Source organism: Cheilinus undulatus, linkage group 9 (genome assembly GCF_018320785.1).
Source record: "Cheilinus undulatus linkage group 9, ASM1832078v1, whole genome shotgun sequence".
NCBI lineage: Eukaryota > Metazoa > Chordata > Actinopteri > Labriformes > Labridae > Cheilinus > Cheilinus undulatus.
The window spans coordinates 10,562,678-10,590,010 of NC_054873.1; the positions used below are offsets into that span (position 1 = coordinate 10,562,678).

At 40.5% G+C, this 27,333-nt stretch overlaps 1 protein-coding gene across 1 annotated transcript in view; it reads left to right on the top strand.

Annotated features, from left to right (window-relative positions):
* cspg4 (chondroitin sulfate proteoglycan 4) overlaps nt 1-27,333 on the top strand; it is a 133,618-nt gene that overhangs the window by 65,721 nt on the left and 40,564 nt on the right. Inside the window, exons 2-5 of the mRNA XM_041796001.1 lie at nt 10,496-10,659; nt 12,155-15,709; nt 21,643-21,831; nt 21,993-22,268. Coding sequence (XP_041651935.1) covers nt 10,496-10,659; nt 12,155-15,709; nt 21,643-21,831; nt 21,993-22,268 — 4,184 coding nt within the window. The remainder of the gene's footprint in view (nt 1-10,495; nt 10,660-12,154; nt 15,710-21,642; nt 21,832-21,992; nt 22,269-27,333) is intronic.

A 27,333-nucleotide genomic window follows, 5' to 3' on the forward strand; every position in this document is an offset into this window, starting at 1 on the left:
ATGATATTGATGAACTCAACTATAGCACACAGGAGGAGCTGGGGTGGAGGAAGGTTGCAAAAAGCATCTTGCTGAGGGAGCAGCAAAGCATAGCCAGGCTAGAGCAGTTTATATACAGCAGTATGAGTGCAATTAGCCAATAACATGTTTAGAGTGGATCAGCTGGCTGTCAGCTGATGAGGGTTTGCATGAGATCAGCTGATCTCAAATATATGGTGGCGCTCAACTCCATGGCCTGCATGAACTCACGCTATTCACTCGATTTGGGTCCACTTTGTCTGCCATCGTTAGGTCACAAAAGCAAATTGCCACTCTAACCAAAATGCTCTACAGTCACTTTCAAAACAAAAATGTCCAGATTTTATGATTGAAACTTGTTCATTTATGTTTGGGAACATTTGTAGCAGGAAGTACTTGCATGAGGACAGTGGGACTTTTCAGTGGTGTAAAAATGAGGAAGTATAGCACGGGCAGATTTTGGAACGAAAACAAAAGTTTACAAATAAAAGTGACAATAAATGCTTTTTGCATGTGGTACAAATAAATCTCCTCTGATATTAGTCTGTGAGATATTTCCAGGGCAGATTTCTCTACCAATGATAAATGCAATAGAAAGAATAAACCTAAGGCATCTAAATCAGGAAATATGTCATGTTGTTTTTTGCCATTTTATTTTTCACAGCTTTGTTTAAAAAAAATATGTTCAGGAGAAATGATCTACCATTTGCTATTTATTCTGTGGCACAGCATTGCTTTAGGTATTTGAGTAAAGTTGTAGCTGGGCCATTCTACCAAAATGGTGCAATCTGTAGTCCAAAAACAAAAAAAAGGATAAAATTGGTTTAATCTTGCATATTTAGCAATTAAAGCTGTTTTGTAAAAAATAAAATAAAATAAAAATCAGATCAATTAAGCTACATTGATATTAAATACCAGTTTATATGGATTTTTTATTGTGAGGTAGGTGTCCCGAACCTAAACCTCTACTAACATTTCATGAGAATAATAGTGTCACAATTTTTGTTAAAATTTCTGTTGCATTTTCACCTAGAAAAGCACTCAGAGAGTGCAGACCTCTGCCATTAGCCCTAATTCCTAATAGTGAAGAATCCTTTGAAAACATTCCTGGATCCAGACAGTGCTCCGGATCACTCCCAAAATCTAATTCACCGGTTACTCCCTCCCCTGGGGTGGAGACACAGTGAGGCAAACCATTGGCTTCGCTACGTGTGGACTGTCATGGTGGAAGCATTGCCTGCTGGTGCCAACAGATGCACTGACAGTCTCACCCATGGTCTCACCAGACGACTGAAAGTCATGGCAGAGGGTGAATATTCCTCTATTCCTCCCAGCATTGTGAGTATTCTCACTACAATTCGCTGTCATTCTCTCTGTTACTGGGCGTGCATCTTTCAAACTCTATAAACTCCAAAACTTTGAATAGAAACAGACCAAAAAATGCTGCTGGGATTAAAGTTACTCATGTCCCCCATCTCCTAAAAATCTTTTTTAGATCATTTTTTATCTTCTCATAAAACTTTTTGCTTGAGTAGTGACAAATTAGATAGACACACAGACAGATAGGTGTTGCTGAGATATTATGTTTAGTCATACTTATCAGGTCCTGCTAATCCAAAATCAGTAGGAGATATCAAAAATGCAACAAATGAAAGCTCACATCTCAGGAGGCTAAGAAGGTGTTTTACCTCATTGAACATTTGAAAATGTTCCATGTGCTTCTAACAATGTTTCGTTGTTCGCTGCAGCCTTGAAATATATAGCAGAGTTTACATAAAACTGAAGAGCAGCCAACTTTTGATGGAAATGTTTTCACTGGCAGCCATACAGAGCTAGTAAAGAAGAGTTAACAGTGAGTTTCTGAAGTATAAAACAGTCTTTTCCACTCTGATTGGATATTTTGTGGCCTTAAGCTACTCCTCTATAACCTCTCTGATGGCCTGTTTTTAATCCTAATCCAGTGATGGAGGTGGAAAACGGCAGCAAATGCAAACACAAAGTCCATTGTCCTCAGCAAAAACAAGCCTTAAAGAAAAAAAGGACTGTTTTCCTATTCATTTTGTCCAAGCCTTTCAGAATCCCTCTCACATTAATGGCACAAACCCAGACAACACTGAGCCTTTCACATCCCTTTTTCCCGCTTTCCCTCCCTTTTCTCACAGGTCCATTTTCCTAACCTGAAATTACATCACACTGCCATTCTCCTTTCACAGAGAAAGGTCATAATTTTTTCGTTGCCGAGGCCCCCCTCGGTCTGTTGTGTAAGTGCGAGTTGAACAAACAGAGAGCCTGAAAAGTTTTAATTATTACCAGGGAGGAGGCCACCCGCTGAGGCTCCACAAGCTGCTTTTTTTTAAAATGTATTGTACCTTTTCACTTTGACTCACATTGGAGCGTCTCGGAGGGATGCAGAGGTAGATGGGGATTTGAAAGGGGACTCAAATGATGATGTGTTTGCTTTCACACTGACATAGCCTGGTCTGAGAAATGGCTCTATAAAGCTTGTAAAAGTGTGTCCCCGGAGACTTCTGAAAAGTCGTTGAGGAAGGGGGGGGTTCTTATAAAGCAGCGCTGTCAACGTATGCAGAGTTGTGGCTCTGCTCTCTGCTGTTTTACAGTGCTGCAGTTAGCAGTATTTTCCTATACAGACTGCTGTGTTCAAGCTCGGGTCTGTAAACATGTAGCACCGGCATGATAATCCCCTTTTAAGAGCAGCTGGGATGAGTTTGGGAATATCATTTATGGACAAAATACTGCTCTTGTTTTAAGTGGATTCAGGAGGAAATGTTGTCCCAGAAAACTAATTAACAAAAAAAGATGTTTTCTTGTGAGAGGCAAAGGTTGTGAGTGGTTGAACATAACCACACAAGACATAAATCACAGCCTCATTTCAACAAAGTTTTGCACTACATAAATCACTTTGGAAATTAAAAAAAGCACATTGCCTGTAAATATTTTTCAAATACAGTCAGTAGAGACATTTCAATGAATGATGTAAGCTTCCAAAACTATGTTTCATGTGGCTTTGGGCTCTCTGAAGACTGATTTGCTGTGTTTGGTGCTGTATTCTGATGTCTAAGAGTCATCTTTTTAAGGATTCTGTCTGGCTTACAAAAGAAAGTTTCCTAAGAAACAATTATAGCTGCTGAGTATGCAGTGCACGTAAAAAATCTGTTAAGTTCAACATTTACCACTTATGTATGGAGTCAGATTAGTCTCAATAAGCCAAGATGATTCATAGATGAACTGTTGGACTTATATATGAACAACTCTTAAATATGTTTTCAGAAAAAATCTTGTCCTTGATTTTGTGTTGAGCATTCATTTGTAATAGACTACATTCCCAAGGTGCCTTAGGCAGTAATGCAACCCCATACCATCAGAGATAAAGGCTTTTGAATGGTGCACTAATAACAAGCTAGATGTTCCCTTTCCTTTAGTCCACAGGACAGTGTTGGTGGGTTCCAAAAGAACTTCAATTTTTGATTTGTGTGACCACAGAACAGTTTTCCATTTTGCCTCAGTACATTTTAAATGCGATTCGGCCCAGAGAACACAGCAGCGCTTCTCAATTCTGTTCACATATTCTTTGCATGATACAGCTTTGACTAGCATTTGTGGATGACATGGCGAACTCTGTTGACACACAATGATTTCTGGAAATGCTCCTGACTCTGTGCAGTGATTTTGTCGCCCCGTCCCTACTTTTTTGAGATATGTTGTTTCCATCAGTTTCAAGATGTATTTTATCAAATGGCAAAATGCCTGTTTCAGCATCTGATATGTTGTTCGTGTCTTATTGTGAGGTATGCAAATCATTGCATTCTTGTAACTGATATTTTTCACAGCGCCCTAACTTTTTTGGAATTGGGGTTGTACAATGTAATTTTTTTTAGTTTAAGAAAGGGATTACTTTGCCCTTTGTAATTTGTTTGATCACTAAATAACACACTTAAGGTTGTAAGTTTCTCTGACAGTGTCTGATTTGTATTGACAGAAATGCACTAATATCTTCACTGGCTGCCATTGTTTACCAGCTTGCAGTTGCTCTAACTAAACCACACCTGTAGCTTCTTCCCTTTCCTCTCAAATGATGCTAGTTGGTCCGGTCACTTTCTGACCATGAACAAGAGTTTCAGCTTGAAGCTTATGGAGAATGATCCATCCGATAACAGACATGGAATCTGGTCAAGAAAAAGCATCAAGATTCTGACAACTGTTTGAACTCATCACTTCCTGGTTGAAAAGGAGCAATCAAAATTAATGCTGGAAATCCAGAGAGAAGTCAGACCATATTTGATGTTAAAAACATATTTGATGATTTAGCTGCCATCAGATTTGAAGCTCACATCTGCATTCAGTTATTTGATAATCCCAAATACAATAGAAAAGATGTAATCAACTGTAGAGATTTATTATAAGAGACAAATCAAGCTCATAACACGTGTCACTCTGCAGTCAAGGTCAAGCTCGACAGCATTTCTATCGCTCAGATCTTTTCACTCCTGGTGATATGCCCAAAAACCCACCAGCAGTTTTCAGGCTCCTGGGACGTCCACAGCAAGACCAGGTGCTCATGGCAACCGCTACTACCCACCCAGACGATACCCTATACTTACTTGCCACATCCATCCTTACTATGCCCTAAAGGTGTGATCTTTGTTATCTTTTCAACACATTATCCTCCATGCCCCTGGTAATGCAAGGACATCCAGAGCATGACCAGGCTTGTGCCAATGATCCTTCCCACCTTATGGTGCCCTCATGTGTGCTTACTCACCATTGCACGCCTTACTTCTGCCTCAATTTTTGGCCCCAACAGTCTAAATGTTCTGCACAGTACTGTATAATTACTTGCAGGAGCCTGTTGTAGTAGGCCGAACCCAGCGGAGGAAAGAAATGACCAACATGAAACTCTATTTATAGCTGAGTCAACTGTGGTTTAACCATGGCTTACGCAAGTGGGCGGTGTGTTTGGATCCCAGGCAGTGTTACCATGACAGCACTCATGCAGAGGAACACACACTGGGCAGCTTCACTTCTTCAAATTAAACAAGGATATAAGACTTTTTTTTTTTTTTTAATTTTAATAAATGGCCATCTTGCTCTTAAAACACAAGCTTTGTGTGCCAATCAGATTTTTTATGCCAATTCAGCTCAAACACTTTAGGGAAACTGAAACACGTGCTTGCTTAAGTAAGCTCTTTGGTGATCAATACAAGGCCAGCTAGGGTAAAAAGACTAGCAGGGGTAAGCCTGCTCTTTCTTATACCAAAAATATTTTTGGGGACAAAAAAGAGTAACTACCAAACCGAATCATCCCACATATGTTATATATGAAAACATCATGTAATATATGGAAGGACAGCACAGTCCGCATAGTAACTCAGTGACTGTTCAGAGTATAACAACTACCAAAATGGAGGAGTTTACACTTCCTGACCCTTAACATGTATAAGTCATGAATGGGGGGGGGGGGTTGGTCCCGTCTGCAGACCTAACTATCCATTGCAGTCTGTTTCTGTCCTGTTCAGTGGCAAATCCAAAACCAGACAGTGATGGAAATGCAGAAAACAGATGCCAAATAAATGCTCCTGGCCTCCTCCATCAGCTGTGCAGGTCAGCAGGAAGTGAGAAAATGTTATGTCCAGTTGATTTCTTAGTCATAACAGTTTCCTTTGTGTCTTAGCATCAAGCTTACAAATGAGGATGCACATTCCTGTGCTCTGGGAGGAATTGCATGCCGTCAGGAGATTATTGCACCAGCCAACACTGAGTAAACGGGGAAAGTCTAGCATCTTAAAGGATAAAATCATGTCTGTCCATCTTCATCCTCTTATAATATGACTGAAATGACTCTGACTCATGCACACAGACAAATCACGGGATTCACAGTCGTCTGGGTGTCTCCAGTCTTCCTGCACTTGTGGTCAGTGTGTCTCTCTTCCCTATATTCTTCCGGGCATGTGTTTCTAGATTGAGACCAAAGGAGGGTGGTAAAGAGGAGGAGGAGGAGGAGGAGGAAAGCGAAGGGAAGGGAAGACAACAGGGTAATTCATTGAGTCGTCTGTGAGAGAGAGGAAGACTCGGTTTCCTCGGAGCATTGTGGATACAAGCGCACTCACTCATCAAATTATAGCCATCTGCATTGGCCTGAGACCAGCATTCTGCTTGTGGCACAATAAAGCAGTGTGAGGAGGGGTGTGGTGGCTGAAGGGGATCACAGGCTGTCCTCTCAGGTTGTTAAAAGTCAACACATGAGTCTTTTTTCACATGCACTAGAAGAAACTTGGAGAAATTATCAGGGCAGGAAAACCCTGGAGTGCCTGGTCATACGGATCTCACAGCAGGAGACGGGTTTCTCTGGAGGCCGGATATGATGGAAAGAGGAATATGCTGGAAAAGCAGGTGAAGCAACAGGGTCAGAAGCTATGCATAGGTTTCTGTCAAGGGACTGGCACGGATATCCGGAGGTCAAAAAGAGCATAGAACAGTGTCAGCTACCACTGACCACTATGTTGAGCTGCAACAACAGGCATTTTCTCTGTATCTTCAGAACAATGGATGTTTACATTATTTGTCAACCACAGATAAAGTGAGATATGTCTCACACAAGATCAAGACAGTAGAAACTGAGCCAACAGTAAATCAGAGTAACTGCTACCCTGTATTTACAGCCTGATTGACTTATATTACACACGATCGGACCTTGGAAAGGACTGTTAAATGACATTCTTTCATTTGTCTGTATGTAAGTTGTTTATTCAAACATAAAAACTCCACATTAGCAATGAAAATTGAGTCTTACCATCAATTGTCCCATATTAGTCCTCATAAACTGATGATCTCAACTGTAACCTCCGCTAAAACAGTCAAATCCAACCATTGAGTTTCTTTTTTTTTTTTAGAGTAGTCCAGAAGAAAACACAAAAGCTTCCACTCTGGTTAGTTTGGTACAGTCCTCCTGTCATCAATGGCTCTTCCTAAACTGCTGCAGCTGATTATCCAGGACGCCCCGAGCATGAACACCCAGCTGACTTAGGGATCCAAGGCCTGCTGCTCAGCCCCCAGGCCTGTCCTTGTACCTGCCAGCCTGTATCGATGTTTATGTGGCTCAGCTATCTGAAGTTCCCTTTGTTTTGGCTTCTTTATTACCTGCAGCGAGGACTAACTCAAATTATTTCCACACAGTTGATTTCCCTGGATAGTATTCAGTAGCTTTTCAGACCTCCAGAGATAAGCTTTGGTTGACACCATCCACGTTAATCACATGAATGTATAGCATATAAATTAGCCATGTGCTATGTCATGTACACAAATAACCCAGCACTAAACAGGAAGTAGGTTGCAGTAGAATTACTTTCAGTTTATATTAATGGATTTTTGCAGCATACCTACTAGGTTATACAACATATAATATGTAATTAAGCACTACTTACTTTTGGTGTTTTTCAGCTGGACATTTTTCCACCTGTAAAACCAGCCAAATACCGATCAACGGAAACTCTGGTGTGACATCATGTGAAAGCAATGACCAGTGATGTTTCTGCCTTCATATAAGCACTACATGAAGTTTAACTTCCTTACAATATCAACCAGTGAGTGGTAAAGAACAGACAGAAGCAGAGAGCAGCTTTACTTCCTGCCTGACAAATCACAACAGTCACTAATCAGTCTTGTTTGATGTAAACTTTATCAACTCCTCCCAGCTCACACATGAGGAATTTTCCAAAATATTTCCTGCTAGATTCACACAGCTCACTCCAAAAATGTCTTTTTAAGCTTTGTGTTTGGGTTAAAACCAACAGAATGACACCATGTTGGATTGGGTGCTGGTGGCCTACCAGTTTCCCCATGTTCCTTCTTTCTCCTCTGTCGTCTCTAATAAAGCCAAACAATAAATCTTAAAAAGACACCGACACTACTCTGGCGCAGCTTATTGGCTCCAGGTTGCTCTCCTGAAAAAAAAAGGCATGATCCTTTCCAGATTATCATGCCTTGTCAGCGAGAAATCCTCAGCTCATGTTGTAGAAAACAGTAGACTTTCTCATAATCCCACCATCATTATGTTTGACTTTCATCTAAAGGTCTGTGTCCATTTTTGTTGACCCATGTGAGCACAGGGATACCTTCAGCAGAGACAAAAGCGATGTCACAGAGCAGGGCGTTTAAACAGATAGCATAGTGAAAATGTGCTTTCCTATGTGAAGCCCATTCTTCTCCCAAGCTTTACAGGCTTAGCAGGAGAGCTAATGAATTCCGGGTCCAGGTACACTGCAGAGAGTAGAGCTATTGTTTGTATCATTAGAAAATGTGCTTCTCTTCCTGAAGGCAACAGCAGCAAGCTGAATTCGAACCAGAAAATCCCCAGGCAGAATTGTCTTGGCATCAGTCTCTCCTTCAGCTTTTTATCCCCATGCTCAGTGAACAATCCGACAAAAGCTCGAGGTTTAAGAACCATGGAGCTCATTGCGATTTTCTTTGTTAATGCAATTGCCTGTAAGAAAAGAGTCTGTTCCCCCATTTTTCAGATTCAGCCTGGAGGCTCTTGTGCAATTAGCACCATTCTTTCATTTGCAATACCTTAGCCTAAGCAGAAACTCTCTGAACTGTACCATAATAGCCCCCGGCACTCAGTAACAGCTAGTGACAATAGCCTCTGAAAAGTGACATTTTCACAATGAATGATGTGTAACTGTGATAATTCGATTTCATTCACTTATACAAATGATATTTGCATTTCCAGCTTCATTTTTATTTTGAATTCCTGGAGTGATCTCACTGTTCTTAACATGGGTTTTAAGTCCAATGTGTGTTTCCTGTCAGGAACTGCTTCCTCTGATATTTGTCTTTGAGAGACACCAACATGGTGACTTTTTTCTTTGGCTGCAGGGGACCGGGGCTGTGCAGCAGTGTATAATCGAAAGTCTCTGTGTATTTGTCACCGTGCCGAGACCGTTCATCACCGACTTTGTTCACGACAGAGCAGCCTTGGAACCGAAAGCAAATGCCTCTTAGTGAAATCACTAAAGCATGGGCAGGGGGAAAAAAAACTCTTGTCTTTTGTCCTTGCTGACATCAAAATGATTGTCTTTGCTCACATTTCCAGTGTTTGTTGCAGATATGGGGAGGAGGGGTTCATTTACAGGATGAGAAAGCAAAGGACAAATGTGCCCTTCAGTGTTCTGAAGTTGGCAGCGTGGTATTAATGAAGACGCAACGCAGACACATGCTGCCCTTTAAAGGCACACAAACACTTTCTCTTACATGGACACCTTCTGCACGACTTTTGAAAAAGTACTTCTTCCTCTAACGCCTCTGCACCGGCAATAGCCAGGGCCGGGGGCTTTTTATTTATTTTTTCATTTTTGGGCTGTCCATCCATCTGTCTGCCTGTCCACCCAGCCTAATGAACTTTAGAATGCTTTAGGGTATGCTCCTCAAACTTTTCACTCTGACTCAAGAAAGTATTGATTAGATATTAAAGGTTATTAAAGAAAATAAGATTTTTATCAATAACACTACTAACATAGATGACTCCAGGCCGTCTTCTTGACCCTCCACTGAATTTCACTGATAGTTAGAAACCTCAGACTGTAGTCCCAGTCGAGCTTCAGAGTGTGAATGTTTGCTGTCGTCTTTTCCCTCCTTCTATTCTCTGACTAAGTCTCTGCTTTTTCCCTCGTGGCACAGAGCCCACCTTCCTGCTGGGCTTCTGGATGCTTCTGTTGTGTTTGAGAGAATATTTTGATCCTCATGATCTTGTCGGAATGTTCTAACTTTGACACAGCAGCGCCTCTATCTGCTTCTCAATCCCAAATATTTCAAAGCATCTGCATTGTGTGATGAGAAGACTCATGAGTTCCTGTCTCTTGAACTATTATCTCTGTTTGGGCGAGTGGGTGGCTAATGGAAAGCCCCCAGCTCTCTATCATCTTGGCCAAAGCCGTGGAAAACACATGGTGAGGAAACGGGGTCTTGGAGGCAGTCCAGTTCAATTTCAGAGCATGTGCACTGGGAAATAATTGACTTCCTCCGTGGTTTACATTTTGTCGAGGGCCCCGGCGAGCGCAGTCCGAGGCAGGTGGCTGAATTAGCATATCACTGGGAAAGAGACAGCTCAAGCCTGGGAAATCCTGCACCCCAAGACTCTACATGCCCAGAAAAACCTCTGCAGGGGTAATGAGTGATGTCTCAGTGAGAGGATCCCTTTGAGGCCAGAGGAGCTCCTCTGCAGCCAGGAGCAGCTGGGGTGGCACTTAATAATAAAGACATCAGCCCTGAACAAGTTGTACTATAATGTTACACTCAGAAAAATGTTCTTCTAATTGGAACATCGAACCTCTTATTAGAGTTCACACTGGTGCTATCAGCAGTTAGGCTGAGTTTAACACATCCAATGCAAATATAGAGACTGAGAAATGCTTTGTTGTGCCATTTGAGCTCTGAGTCAAAGTCTTGTTTTCTCTCTTTACAGAATCTTTCTTTGGGGACAGCTACTGCAGTTTACAGGCCGTCCAGGATGTTTCCACTTTCCAGCTGTCACTACAGATCAAGACGAGTCGACGGAGTGGGCTGCTGCTACTGGCTGCAGGGATGGAGGACTACCTGTTTCTTGAGCTACAAAACAGGAGGATACAGGTGAATAATCAAATAATTGACCATTTTACTAACATTCTTAGACATGTTGAAACAGCAATGTTTAACTGGATGAAGAGAAATTATATTGGCATAGTTGCATCCTTTATTTCAATTCATAAAACAGACGTTTATTATATTAAAAAATATCATTACCACCTTATTTTTTTAGAAATTACAAGATAATTGCACTCACTAGCTAACTACTAGCTAAATACGAGCTACTTAGGCTCTACTTAAAGGGGACATGTTTTACCCTTTAAAGACTAGTTGATATTGTTTTCAGAGGTCTCCAAAACATGCCTGTGAAGTTTGTTGCTGAAAAAAACACTCCAGTAGGATTTTTGCATGTTCCCTCTGTTTCAGCCCCACTCAGAACGAGCTTTTTATGTGTATGTGGCTTTAAATGTTACTGAGCTACCTGACTCCGCCCCTCTCAGGAAAATGATGTGGCTTAATTGATTTGGCTCTCCTTTTCCCGGGAGAAAGATCAGGAGAGGAGGGCGGAACTTTTTTCCCAGCTGGGAGGGACAACCGAACATGGGGGCGGGGCTAACTCCCCACATGACATCATATAGGGAAAATCTGAGAACAGCTTGTTTCAGCACACATTTTCTGAAAAGTGGAGAAAGAGAGAGGGGGAGGGAATGGATTTTCCTGGTACTTGATATTTTTGTTACAAAAGCCTGAAAAAGTGATTTTTGCATAATATGTCTCCCTTTAAAACAAATTGTGGCAAACATTTTTCTTATGAACAAATATAAACATTTTTCATTGTTAGAACAAAATCTAACAATGTTCAGCACACGTTAGACTACTGATATAACTGGGAAAATTATAATTTTTGCCTTTATCAGCAATTAAATATGCTAGAAAAGACAGAGATAGCATGTCATTTTTAATAGAATTAGACTGCATTTTTTAGCAGTTCAGTACCTACATGTCACAAGATGATATGCATAAATATTTCACTGGAAACACTCAACTTTTTGCAACATTGCAATGTTTAATTTTGACTTTAAAATTTAAAATTAGAATTATAAACTTAGCATGTGTAGAATATTTTCACTGAGTGCTGATTTTAACAGAAACCTACTGTCACATGAGTGTTTTAATGTGTTTAACTGATGTTCCAAAAAATCATATTCATTTTGAGAAATTTTAAATCTGGCCAGTGTCTCTCCCTCAGATTGATTTTTCACTTTATCTGGAATCATCTTTTTCGTCTTGCTGCAACACGTCAGTTCTGATTAAACACTGTCTAAATGAGTGATATCACCTGATTATCTTTTTGTAGCTTGTTTACCCACAACTGGCACTACAGATTGTATTAAACTGGCTTAAACTGACCAAAGGATTAGGACCTTTCCATATCTTCCATATCACGTCTGCTTTGACTCACTGAAAGCCAGGATAGATATCTAATGTCTGGTGTATTGCAACTCTCTTGATGTTGGTGTATATATGTATTAAACTATTTATTTGTTTTGTCTCACAGGCACGGATGAACATGGGTGCTGGCGAGGTGACACTGACCTCATCCCAAGCAGTACAACTAAACAATCTTGTGGAACACAAAGTCTCCCTCTCACTCCAAGATGGCAAGCTCATCATGACGATAGATGAACTCTACCCAACATACGTACCAGTGGACGACAACGGGGAACAGCTCAATATCGACCAGGGCATCTGGCTCGGAGGAACGGGAGACCTGGAAGCTTCCTACCTCAGCACAGCTATTCCCCCTTTTCGCGGCTGCATGACCCAGGTCAAATTCATATCCCATCAGTTTGACATTCTCAGCTCTGCGTTTAAACAGTGCCATGACACCAAGGAAGCCTGCAGCAGTGAGTTTGAGGCCGGTGATGGGGAGGCGACCAGTTTCAGCACTCCTGATTCCTTTGTTTCCTTCCCTACTTGGAGCGGGGCTAGTGGTGCTCCAAGGGCCTTGGAGTTCCTGATGAAAACCACCATTGAGGACGCGCTGCTCACTTTCCACCCTGGGCGAGACTCAGACTTTATTGCTCTTGGTGTTGTAAAAGGTTTTCTCAAGGGTATGCTGGACCTCGGCAATGGCATGGAGGTCCTGGAGAACAACCAAGTACAGCTGGATGATGATCAGTGGCATCGAGTGAAAGTGCAGATCAGCCAGGATTCTTTTGTCATTAACATAGACAGTCAGTCTTCTTCACTACCTCTAGACCCAACACAAAAGTTGGACTTGGTTGGGAACTTGTATTTGGGAGGCATCCAGGGGAAAATGAAGGATGTGTTTCGTGAGAGTGGGTCCTTAAGTCGTGTAGAGGATGAAATGACAGCTGAATCCTTCATTGGATGCTTGGGGGAAATCAAAGTAAACCAGAAGGACAGAAGCCTGCAGGATGCTTTGGTGACCAAAGACGTTCATGTCAAATGCGAAGGAGAGGACTATGACTACTCCAGTTACTATGATGAAGGAACAACGACTTCCCCTCCTGTTGTTTTTCGATACATTCCCATAAACTTAGACGAACCTCATTGCAACTCAACAGATGACATGCCACAGATTTTCAAAAACGTACGAAAACTTCTTGATGTCACCATGTTGTTTGTGCCTGAAGCCGGGGAAGTTGTTCTTGACGTAAACCACCTGAAACCCACATTTGACCTCAGTGCTGCAGGAATGCGCCAATCTGATATCATCTTTACTCTTAATAGCGATCCCTCGTATGGCTTGGTAGATATCAATACAAGCACCAGACGCTTAAGGAAGTTCACTCTTCTAGACATCGTCAACAAGAAAGTTAAGTATATGCACGATGGAAACGACAGGCAGGGAGATCAAATCCTGCTAGAAGTGGTCGCAACCAGTAATGGCTACCTTCCAGAGTGTTTGAGAACTCCTCACGAGTATATCCTACCAGTTGAAATACTTCCAGGCAATATTTTGCCACCTCTTGGTGGTGGAGGAGAAATCACAATCACAGAATATGGCAGGACCCGTTTAACTCCCGCCCTTATCAAAATTGCAGATTCCGACTCCCGCTGTGATGATTTAGTCATAACTGTAACCTCGGAGCTTTCCACAGAAGATGGTTATTTGGAAAATCATCACCATCCAGGAAGAAGCATTTCAGAGTTCACTTGCAGAGAGCTGAAAGAGGGGAATATCTATTTTGTACACAGGGGCGGTGATCCTGCTGAAATTACCTTCGAGGTATCTGATGGACAGTCAGTTAGTCATTCAACATCTCTCCAGCTATCCGTGACACAGCCACATATGACTATCGTCACCAACACCGGACTTCTCTTGTCTCAGGGAAGCAATATGTCCATTGGTCTGCAACACCTGGCTGTCATTGCGCACCCTCGCAATGGGGATGTTATGTACAACGTCACGCAACCACTTATGTTTGGAGAACTGCAAAAAATGACAAGTGAGCGAACATACAAGCGAGTCACGACTTTCCATCAATCTGATCTTGACCAAGCTCGCCTCAGATATGTCAGCACAGACGCCAGTGATCAGGAAGATGTTGTAGTGGAGCGGATTCAGTTTGATATCTATCTGGGGCAGTTCTCCCTCAAGAAGAACACCTTTTTAGTCAAGATCATCCCTGCACAAGTCAAAGTTTCCAACATGGTTGCTTTGGAGATGCAGGCTGGTGAAGAGCAAACAATTGGACTCTCAGAGCTTCAAGCAGAGGTAAAAGGCAAAAACGCAGCTCCAGAAACTGTGAAATACATCCTAGTTAGGCCTCCAACTCTTGGTAGTCTAAAATTATATGACAGGGAGTTGAAAGAGGGTGACACTTTCACACAGAGGGATATTTTGGATAACTCTGTAAGCTACAAGGTGCGTGTACAAAGAGCTGTTGATAGCACTGACCAGTTCAAGTTCAGAGTCCTCGCAGATGATCAGTACTCTCCTCTTTACACTTTCCCCATTAACATCCTCACCGATGAAGATGCTCCAGCTTTGACCAATGAGAATCTGGTCGTCTTGCAGGGCGGTGAGGCAACTCTGAGCAAAGACTATCTTTGGATGCAGTCTTCGGGCTCTACAGATTTTGTATACACAGTCACACAACCACCAAAGCATGGCCGACTAATAAGGGATTCCCCACCTGGACAGCCGAGATTTGAGGGAGCAATAAGAGTTTTCAGCAATGAAGACCTTGAGCTTAACAGGCTTATTTACAAGCATGATGGCTCCAAGACCAGCAGTGATGAGTTCTACTTTTCAGTGTTAGATCAAGGAGCAGACAGTCCAGACAATCAGGCAACTCTGACAGAAGTTTTCAAAATAACAATCCAGTCCAAAAATGAACATGCACCAATGAGGGTTGTGGATAAAGTCTTCAATATTGTCCGTCACGGCCAGCGTCTTCTAACAACTGATGTCATCCAGTTCAAGGACGACGACTCAGATTTCAATGACACCCAAATCGTCTACGCTCGAGAGGGAATCCTTTCAGGCAACATTGTCTCAACATCCCCTCTTGCGCAGCCCTTGTTCCGTTTCACACAAGCCGACCTAAGAGATAAGAATGTCCTCTTTATCCACCATGGAGCAGACAGGGAAACTTTTTCATTGCAGGTGTCAGATGGCTTCCACAAGACCACCGCGCTGCTTCAGATTCAGGCAGGTGAGCCCTACCTGCGAGTAGTCAACAACACAATCATTGTCATCGACCATGGAAGCACCAAGACCCTTAACACCACACTTCTGAGCGCTGACACCAACATGGACATCAGAGATGACGGCGAGATCAAGTTCCAGGTCACATCACCACCAAGCGACGGCAGGATTATTGTGAGTGGGATCGAGGCGTCGGCGTTCACCCAGGAGGACCTGAAAAAGGGAGTCGTGTCCTATGAGCATAATTATGAGAGTCTGAGGTCCAAGGACTCTTTTAGCTTCACCGTCCAAGCTAGAGGACACTCCGAAGAGGGCACGTTTAGGATTAAAATATTCAAGCAAGGTTACCTGTCTGAGCCTGAGGTGATAACCAATGAGGTCATCATTTCCTATGAGGGAGAGCACACCATCATCAACCAGGATTATCTCAAGGTAAGGTTATCTCACTCTGAATGTTTTTACTAATTAGTAGATTTCTTTAAACCATGCAAAGAAGCATTTAAAACTGGGGCTGAGCATTAGTTCAAGTTTTTAAGCTATTTCATTGTATGTTTATGCTGATGTTGAAAAAATGGATGCCAGGGATAATAATGTTTATATTTGGAACCAGTAATGGAAAGATATTTATTGACCATTGGACAATCAATCTGGTATGTTAAATCTAAATAGGAAATTAGCATTTAAAATTGTTTTCGATTTGGGAACATTTATATAAATAGTACAAATCAAATAATATCAATACCCATTAAATACCATGCTCACATAAACAGAAGTCCGATACCCAACATTAGGTTAATCACTGCTTGTAATTATATAAATATGCAATGGCAAGGACCTAGGCAAAACCCTTGTTTTTTGCTATTTCCACCTTTACGAAATCTTCCCATAAATTTTGTTCAATCTTGGCATTAAAGCAAAAAATGTCAATTCTGTCAACAAGGACTCTCAATTAGGACAATAACAAAAGATGACAGGTAGAGCTCTGTTCAGTAAAAATGGCACTGTATAAGCTGTTTAACAGGAAACCAGTGTTTTGGTTTCATTGATAAATATAACAAATGAGGGAGAAAAGCTGTTAAAAGTGATCTTCCTGGTTATTTCTGTGAGCTTCTTGCAGCACAAATCAGGAAAGGCACTTTTAACAGCTTTTCTCCCGCGTTATGTGAAATTTATCAAAGAAACCAAAACTTCAGTTTACTCAACAGTTAATGTATATGGATATCCACAGAAAATGTCATTGTTAGCTCTAGTCCCCTCTCTAAACTTGCTGACTGTGCAAAACAGTTGACATTTTTGTTTAGCCCTACTAAGCTACCGTCATCGCGTCATGCCCCCTGTAGGGGACATGGGCCCCCCTTCGGGAATCACTGGTGTAGAAAATGCAATTCAAAACAATTAAACCATGGAGCTGAGCAGCATGGTTGGTCTCCACTGGACTTGGACATGCCTGAATGTGTTATGGGGGTGAGCTTGGGCGACTGGACCAACAGCTGACAATGGATAGACAACAGAGGCACAGCCTCAAGTACACAGCAAATACTGGTGTGTTAAAATCTCAGGGTTGATTTTAACTCTCAACGTGTTATTTTAACTCCATTCTGTGATCAGCAGTCTTCAGTGTTGTTTTGCTTGCACTTCTGCACCATGAGTGAAGTCATCCGCTAAGTTGGTCACGTCGAGCCTGTGGCAGGGAATGGTGTACATTGAAGGGTGGTGTTATAACTTTTAACTCAGGAGCTTAATTTAGCCCTGCATCTGTATCTTTGCTCCATCTTTGCCATAAGACACGACTCTGTCACAAGTGTTAAATGCAAGGTGGAAATCCTGATTGAATCTGAACAGTGCCATGCACTGTCAAAAATTTAATTGATAAGTAGTTTAAATTTGCACTTAAAGCGAAAGGAAATAACACAATGTTGTGTTAAAAGTGTACTAATGTGTTAAAAACACAACATTGAGTGTTAAAAATAAACATTACAGGACAGTTAAAAAACCAACACTTTCCAAAGTGAAAATTTAACTCAGAACCAGTGTGACTTATATAAACTCAGAAAAAGTGTTTGTTTTAACACTGTGAGTTTCATCAACACTGATGATTCTGCTGTGTAGTAGTGTAGTAGTTCCTACGTCAGTATGAAGCAGTCTTTCATGTCATATGCAGCGTTTCCACAGCACTGATATGCAAGACGTTTCTGTCACAGTGGCTCCATCATGACAGCCAAAGTAACAAGACATGTCTCATTAAAACTGTAGAAATAAATAACTCCTCTGGCTTTGAAAGTGGTTCAAAATATTTGAGGTAATTTGAAATATAAATAACATTGGAGCAGTCAATTTTTGAATAATACTAACACTTCAGAAAATAAAACTCTTTTTGATGCACATGGTATTGGAGGGTCTTAAAATTTTACACCCTTAGGAGGTCTTTAGGACCAAAATGGCTCACATAATACGTTAGGACATAAAATGATTATACATCCATATTTAAAAAAAATAATAATAAAATAAAATTGTTGATATTTTAACCAACTCCCCGTCTACTCATGAAAATTAATCATAACTTCAGGAAATTTAACCCTTTAAATGCCAGGTTGTGTCATCGTGTTTTACATTGGAAAAAGTGAAAAAAGAGGTATTTTCGATTTAAAAAAACATGCAAAGCAGATTGTTTTTCGTCCTGGTCATCAGAGCCTGGTATATGTTAATAATTTTTGGTAACATTGATTTTTATGCAACATTATTTTTTGAGCATTGTCTAATTTTACACAAAGCTGCCAGGGAAAATAGTGCTATCTGTGGAAAACATTAAAAATTACAACTTCAACAAAAATACTAAAAAGAAAAATACTAAAATATTAGAGTGCATGTTTTTATGTTCTGATGGCTCCAGAATTTAACAATCAAGGGATAATGGAAGGTAACAGTGTCCATTTTGGCTTTAAGGGTAAGTGAGAAACATTTTTGTACACACTGATTGATAGGCAAATTGGAACTCATTTTTTCAAAATGCCATAGTGGCCAAATATCATGCTAAAGGTCTAAAAACTCTTAAAATAATACTGAAATTAAATTTTAAAAAATGTGCCAAAATGGTTAAAAGGGTACCTAAAGGTTAAAGAGCACTGAAATGGCATCCTCAATATACAGAATTCTTTATGTACAAATTAGATAGTGTTAGTAATTGAAAATAAAAAATGCCCAATAAAAAGTGTCTAGAACTTGAATGAATTGAATGTATTTGTTGTTGTGCTATAAACAGGTATCAGTATGCTTTCATGTTAACTTAAGCCATATCATATTTTAACATTATGGTATTGTGATAACTGTTTTTAAATTCTCTACAGAAATAAATACTGATACACCGTGTATTACCATTCTGCTCAAAAATATCCAGTTATGTCTTTGTTCCATGTTGCCCAGCCCTGGAAGATTCCAGTCCTCTTCTGAGAGTAATTTGCTCTGCTGAAATGTGATCTCTAAAGTCAGAAATAGTTTTTCTTCAGTAAGACTGCATTCAACATTTGAAAAATGTGGCAGTCATTATGAGACACTGCATTGTTTGTCTATTCAAGCTTTTCCGTCTTTGTGAAATCGAAGATTCACATGACTCATTCAAGCATGCTGCTCTGTTTGGTATCCCAGTCTCTAATCTACAATGTAACCACATGAAAGCAGGGCTAAATATGACTGTACAGTTTGTGCTTTGAATCTAGTTTACGCACTAAATTACCGTCCATTAAGTGAGGAAAACAGAGTGCTGAGCATCCCCCCGAGGAGCTTCCTGAAGCCCACTGTAATTTATAAGCCCAGCCTGCCTGCACTTCATCGTGAATGTAATTAACAAGGTGCAAATTGTCCTTCTATTCATGAGAAATTCTCTGTACATATTCCCTAACTTTTTAGAAAGTAATGAGGTACATTTCTGTCCTAATTTTACCTCAGTGCATTTAAAATGACAGTATCACCCAATACACAAACTACTGAAATATGTATTGCATAAAGCCTGAGAAGAGAGGCCTTTATATCAGGTAAAATACTGAGGGGCTCTTCAAATGCGTGTCCTCAACATAAAATACAAGTATGTGTGAACTTCTGAAATATTGTCAAATAGATAAATTCTTTGGAGTATGACCGAGGCTTCATGCTCCAGAGAATTTATTAAGCCTTCTCAAAGTCATCATAAATCTGGCCTTGTATAAATCTGCAACATGACTTTAAATGTTTCCAAATGTCTTTTTAAACTTTATGTTACAGGCACAGTTTATCAGTTATTGTCTGCTTTACCTAAGTCAATAAGAATTAACTATCAAAAGGTTGTTACCACCTTTTCATACTGTTGTTTCATAAGAATAAGTAATATAAGACATCCAACTGCAGATGTGTTAATCATGCTAACTTTGCAAGACCGCTGAAATTAAAGTTATAACACGCCTCATTCAGAGTTTATGTCTTTTGCTCTTTTTGTTGTTTTTGCTCTGATATGCATTGCCAGACGTGAGGCCTTCAACAGAGAGATGTGTGCCTTTCCAAATCATGTCCAATCAATTCAATTTACTACAGATGGACTCCAGTCAAAGTGTAGAAACGTCTCAGGAAAGCATGGGAGAAATGGAAGACACCATAGCCATATTTCAAATCTTTTTGCAGAGGCTCTTATGTCAATGTGATATTTCAGGGTTTTTTTATTTTCATACATTTTCAAATATTCCTAAAACTCTATTTTCACTTTGTCATTATGGGGCAGTGAGTGTACGTAGATTAATGAGAATATAAAGGATTTATTTTTGGCAGTAGCATCAGGCTGCAACATAACAAAACTGAAAAACTAAAGGGGTCTGAATATTGTCTGAATGCTCTGTAAGTGGGTATCACAAGGTTAAAAAAGACAAAACTATTTATTTAGCCCTGGCATCCAGTAGGCAAAATGTCCCTATTGCTATCCACACTGAGGTAAGGCAGATACTTAAAAACTTTGCACACTGAGTCCATTGCATTTAATTTGAATTTACTGCAAAATTTTGTAGAAAGTGTAAAATTGTTTTGTACTGTGATAAAAATAAGCAGTGAGGATAAGCCAGTCACTCTTTAAAAATCACACTGGGTCCATCTAATCCTGACAGATAGCTTCATACGGCACCAGCTCGTACGTCAAGGCTGTGCTAGTTGGAGAGATGGAGAGCAACTTTTTACTTCATTTTTGTTAGATAGCTGTGAGAATAAACGTGTGCCTTTATCTGTTACATTTCCATGATTCATATCTACGGAAGCCCTAAAGGGCCATGTCTTCACATATATCATTTACTCTGTTTACCTGCAATAATGGGATAAATCAACTCATTATCACAGTCAAACAAACGTTATCCCATGATAGCACAAAAATCGTTTTCACGAGAAATCAAAAATGTTATCTTGAGATAATGACAACATTAAGTTGAAATCACAAGAAAATCTGAGAAATTATTCATTATCACAGGAAAATGAAGTAAATAATATATATGAATATATGTCCCTTTTGGACTTCCATATATATCCACGTAACACATGCAAAAATCACGATGTTTGAAGCGAGGTTTTGGTGGGATAGAGGGAGAAAGCAAGCGAGAGAGAAGGAAGCAGCAGGTGCTTTTTGAATCATCAATCACCCATGTAATTATATGATTTGGACTAATGTGAAAATTCACCTAAAATTGAACCTGTTCCAGAAATAAAATGACAGACGAAAGTTTTGGTGTCACCCCTAAATTCCACCATTTATATGTTCAGTCTGTCTCTGCTGCGTTGCGGCATGAAGCAGATAGGTTTCAGTTTTACATTTAGTCAGTGAGAGATCTCCCACTGGTTCTGCAGTCACACTGCAGCACAGCTGTGTTGGACCAGGAACAGGCCCAGTGAAAGTCCTAGGTCAGTGTGCAAACATGATTAGAATAACATGAGATTGATTTTCTTTGTTGGCGTACGAAAAATTTGTACGACAAAAACAGACTCCATGTGCAAAGGCCTTTAGATGTTAGATGTAGAAGATCCATAGTATTTTACATATTTGATATGTAAATGTTAAAAATGTTGCTTATTTTACCAGTAAAAATGAGCCCTGTTCCTTTTTTGTTTATTGACTTTACATTAATAGCTAAATGTCACACATTCATCTGTTTTTGGCAGCTTTAGTCTCCCTGCAGTTATGCCATGACGTGTTTATTGGGAGTCAGCAGTATCCATGTTTATCACACTTGATATTTTTGCATGTTTGTCGCGATGTGTGGCTGCTTTCATAAGTCACACATTTGACTGAAATGTTTCCTCCAGCACTGACAGCACTACAAATGATGAATTCTCATATGTTAACAGTGTACACTTTTGCCTTTCAGGTGGATCAAGCTGATATTCTGCCTACAGAAATGGTGTTCACCATCAAAACCCCCCCTAACCTGGGCCATGTGGTAAAACTGACAAACAGCACAGACAGCCCGGCCTCGCCTGTCCTGAACTACATTCACTCCTTCACCCAGGAGGACATCGATAAGGAGCGCATTTTCTACGTGTCTGCATCCAGCCAGGTTTATTGTCTTTCCCTCTATTCTGTTGTTGTAAATCAGAAGTGGCAGCTTGTTCTCTCTCATAATCATACTGAGAGTAAAATCTGACCAAAGACGACCTCAGCCTCTGATGAGGTACAAGGTTTATTTTTATCACTCATATGAACATCCATCTCTTCCAGGGCAATGACGCCTTTACTGTGGATGTCAGCAATGGTTTTACCGCGGTGGAAGACCTCCAAATCTCTGTGAACATCATGCCCCGGCTCATCCCGGTCCAGACCTTCAACTTTACAGTGAAGGAAGGCCTCAGCAGGATGATTAACGAAGACATTATCAACATCACGCACCCTTTCTACAGCTCAGCAAACGTGGATTTTGTGGTTGAAGAGCCGCCACAACACGGGGACATCCGCTACCTGGATGGAGACGAACTAACTTACTTTACATGGGAAGAGGTACATACAGATACAACACAAGAAAACAGAAAGGAATCACTAAGCTTCTCTACATAATCAACTCTTTGTGCCTCCTAATATTGCTTTGTTCCCTATAAATCAGAAACAAGCTCTCAGTCTTGTTTACATGGTTACCCTGTATTTTGAAAGTCCATGAACAAAGCAGATAGGGGAGACAGAGTGGGTCAAGTCAGACTTTCAACCAGTAATCTGAGGTTTGCCTCTATGGTGAAACCAATTCGTACCTTGGAGCGCCAACTTTTTTTAGAGAACCCAACCAAGAGCTTTGATTTTCCAGATCGAAACCAAGCCAGATTCATTTTACAACATTTTCCATGTCTTTAAAACACTGTGAGGCAGTTGCCACTCATTAGGGTTAGTGAACCTGAAGGTAACAAAACTGTGTGCCAAAGTGAAAGAAAAAATAATATATCATGAAAAACAAACTTTAAAATTTCTGCATCTACTTTTGTGTCTTCAGAGTATCTACTAACCCAGAAAAGGGGGATTAGTCATCCCAGTCCTTCATTCATGGTCCACACTTGTCTGAAAACACAAAATTCTGATAGATCTCCAAGAGATCTGATTAATTACCCAACTTCAATTGATCTGCAGAGTCTCTTTCTGCTTTTCAAACATTTTTGCTCAAGGCACACCTAAAACCAGGCCAAAGTCTCAAGACATACCAGGCTTAAATCCATGCAAAATTGCCTCTTTAACGTATCATCTTTACTTGATGATTAGTTGTAGTAATAATGCATGGCTGTTCGAATTCACAACGCAAACCAAAACGTGCATTGCTATAGATTTAAACAAATGCACACTGAAATGTTTTTCAGCATACATTTCAGCCGTGTCAGCCTTATTCACAGTTGTTGATTCAAGCAATCTGCTGCAAGAAATTCAAAACTCTTCCTACCCATTCTTTGTCATTTTAACATTAAATTATCCAAAATATGTACGTATGAAACAAAAGCAGTTAGAAAATAACAGACATCGAGCAGGATATATTTTTTCAAACAGGTTGTTCATGTTTTTTATATTTCTGTATAATGTGACATTGCAAGTTTTAAAACTATATTATATTATCAAAAATAGCTGTGAATATGCGTGTAAAAGTATCTTTAGTTTTGTGTATTATTGTAATAATTAGAAATGGTTCTACAAATTCCCAAGGTGCACCAAGGCATACCTTTTGACACACTGGTGTGCCTTGCCACACCATTTAAGAACCACTGCTTTAGAGAACATGCACTTATCTAGACTCTCCAATGTTGTTCCCTGTGGTGTGTATGTATACTGCTCTACTTCTGGGGTTTTTGCACCCAACTAAACTCCCATCTGAACTGTCTGGGCTCGGTTAGAAAGTGACAGGACCAATCAGTGACGAGGGGCAGTACTTTCAGGCGCAGCGGAGTCGTGACATAAGAAAGCAACAACAAGAGGCGGGTGCTATTATGGCGGAAGACATTAGCGTGGATGCTGCTAAAGAACCAGTTTTATCAGGACTTGACATTTCTTCGTTAAAAGGAGAACAAAGAACAGCAATGAGTTGTTTTCTTTTCTAAAATGACAAAAGTCGAGTACTGATACGTCTACAGTCGCCATGATTCCTGTTACGCAGTTCTGTTCCTCAGTAGTTGCGCACACGCATCTCGGTAGCGTCTACCCCACGTTTTGTTGCTCTGATTGGCCTGTAAAGCTGTGACAGACAGAACATTCATCCAATCAGCCTTTATTTCAATGGCTCTGCCCTTTTCCAAATGCTGTCTATGAGAGGTTTACTGGCGTGTCAGGTTAGCTCTTGGCACCTTGGACATTATTTGTTGGTGAAGGCAGTTTAATTGTTGGTGATGTTGAGAGATGCTGTTGATGATTAGCTGTTCATTGCTGATGTTCATCATTTCAAAATGAAAAAAAAGCTTTCTTACACCATGTGCATTGCCTGTAGTGGAGCATGGCGGCACTTTTGTCTGATTGGACTTAAAACGCTTACTGACGTTTTCTATCGGCTAGATCTCTGCTTGTGTTGTTCTTACTCTCAGATGTACGTCACTTTGGACAAAAGCATCTGCTGAATGGCGTTTTAACACTGTAAGTCGAAATGAACAGCAGATAAACCCCAAAAAGGCAAAATGCTGTTGACATATTATTCCTGCGTGAACTTACAGGTGATCTCTGCCCTCTTCTCTTAAACTGATCAGGGCTGCACTGCATTGTGGAGCACTATAGACACACTTCCAGTGTGTGAGGTTGCTCACCCTTGGTTGGAGGGCAGCTGTTGTATGTGGAAACTAGAGGTTAAGCAGTGCCAGACTCATGTTGAACAGCCATCTACCCAAACTGTGCTGAGGATGTGAGAGGATAGAGGAAAAGAAAGAGACCGGCAGAGACAAAAAATGTAGCAACAAGATACCTGCAGGTTCTGAAATCTTAAATCCTTTCTGATCTTGGAAATAAATTTGTCAAATACAGGGAACCCTTTTGAAAGTACTGTTTTTTATTTGTTGTTTCCATCTTCCACTCAGATTCTGGTTTTGTTTTTCCTCTCATTTAAGCCTCATAGAATTTAACTTAAGTTTTTCTATGTACCAGATGATTGCTTTAAAATTGTAACCATGTGTAGCACATGTTGCCAAATTCACCAAAACACTGTATCCTGCTACCATCATTCTTTGATTCACTGCAGTGGATTGCATTAATTACATGAACGATTTCTTCAGGAGTCAACACAACCCACCTGGATCTCATTTGGACGAAGATTATTCTGTTTTTGCCACTACGGGACCAAAACACCTACCAGAACCAAACGACCCCCCATCTTAATAACTCCAAAAACTGTGACATCTTCTTTTTAAGACTCCACCGTGGCGGTTGCTGCAGATGATTACCACAGCAAAGCTTTATCGTGGAACCTTCCCCAGTTTCTACTCAGCGCTGTTTTTGATTTGTTGTGTTGTACCAGAAAGAGAGGAGGGTGAATCTGCTGCAGCACAGTTATCTGGTCTCCCTCCATGAGGTTCAGAGGCCTCAGCTTTAGAAAAGTATTAAAAATGCATGAGTAGATACCGGTGGAAAAAACCTCATGCATTCTGAGAGGACCACATAGTTTAGTGGATCTAGTTAGAGGCGTATCTTATAGCTCCTACATGGAGTCCTGGTCTGCCTCCGCTCCTCTCGACTTTGCTGAACCATTGTGGAAAAACTGACGAGGCCCTCGGACAGCCCAAAGCCAAAATAAACTGGCACGGTATATTCCTATAATAATATGTGAGTGCACACAAAACTCCCGCGCTTTGCTACTGCCAGACTCGCTCCTACTGTCTCTGAAAGATCCCCATGCTGAACTCACATGGCTCTGCTGCATTGAATAGATTATGACCGTGGAAGAGAGGCAGAAATGAGCATAAATATCATCATCTGCCACTATGGAAATGTCAAGGAGAAAAGAAAGCTTTTTTTATCCGGCTTCTTGGAGAGTTTAATGTGTGTATGGGGTATACTTTTTTCTGTTTTCATATACTCACAATGAAACAGCTCTCCCAAATGACTTCCACATTGAAAAATAAATGTCCAAGCCTCCGTCTGCGCATCATTTAAACCAGATGGTAATTGTTCCAAAATGAAAGAGGGATATATTTATACTCTTCTGCGCTATACTGCAGTGTTTCTTCCTTCAGTTCAGTGCTGTTTCTGGCTCTACTGGGCAAGTCCCCCCTCTTCCCCAGGGAATGGATGCTGGACTTACTGGAGTGTGCAGTAATTTTGTGATAAAGCCATCTTTTGAGGTGGTTCGCTAAGGTTATGTAAGCCTACAGTAACATGAGGGGGAGTTCAGTAAAAGAAAAACTGAGAGTTTCCCATGCATGATATCTATAGGAACCCCAGCCACAAGAATTTAAGTGAAATACATTCACTGTGGCCCAGATGTGTCACAAAAGCTCTGAACCCCCGAGTCAGACAATGTGAGGCATTTCGCAACCACAGTGCTGACTCTGATTTATCCTGACTTTAAATAATCAAGTCATGAAGACATTCTGTAACGTGTGGTGTTCTGTGGAGGAAGAACAGGAAATCAGAAACACTTTACTACACCTTTGCTTTAATCACAGTCAGCTCTCCATCAGGTCTCAATTAAGTCATCCATCCGTGGGAAACTGCAGTTACAAAAAAAGTTAAGAGGTTGTTAAGAATGTGAATAAAAACAGGACACATTGCTCTAATTCCTTTTTGACCTGTTCAATCAGATATGTTCTTTGCAGATGATGTCACAGCAGCAGAGAACTCCTGATGGGGGGTAAGTAGTGATTTCTGCATAGCGAAACGTTACCAGAAAGGTCATGTTTGAGCTGTTTACGACTATGCCAGGCGTTCAAATGTGAAAAATAAAAACATTCTTAAACCTTAGGGGTCCACGATCACGCCAGTGTGATTTCTTCATCTGCTATTTTTGTCATATGATAGCATGAAAACAAAGCCACATGTGCATCGCAATTACTTAGTGTGGAAAGAGTAATTTAAAAAAATTCTTTCTGTTTTTGTTTGATGTCAGTAGGACAAGGAAAACAGGAAATATGATCATTTGAACTTGATACAAAATTAATTTTACAGATGGAGGCAGTGGGCCATACTATAAAGGACTGGCAATGATATATTTTTTTTCATAATTTCAGCATTTTGTAATTTCTTTTTAAAATGACAACATATTATTTTAATGATGTCCATCCAGTCACACTCTTGACGGAAATCCGTTTCTTTGAACCGTCTCTGACACACACTGTCATAAACAACAAGAAGAACAGGTTACTAAAAGTTGAATAATTTTTTAACCATGAATTGTAGCCACATACTTTTTTCCTCTGGAAAATGGAAAACCTCCATTTTTGCTGTTCTAGTGTTCATCGATGCCTTTGCAGCTCTTACAGCAGCATTTCTGGTGAGCCTGCGACTTGAGTGACTTTCCATGGTCTTTAAAGATTAAGTCCACACCAGTTACTCAGATTTTGGACATCTTTTTATCCTTTTATAATGCTTTTTTTTATATTTTCTTAGTGTAGCATCAGCC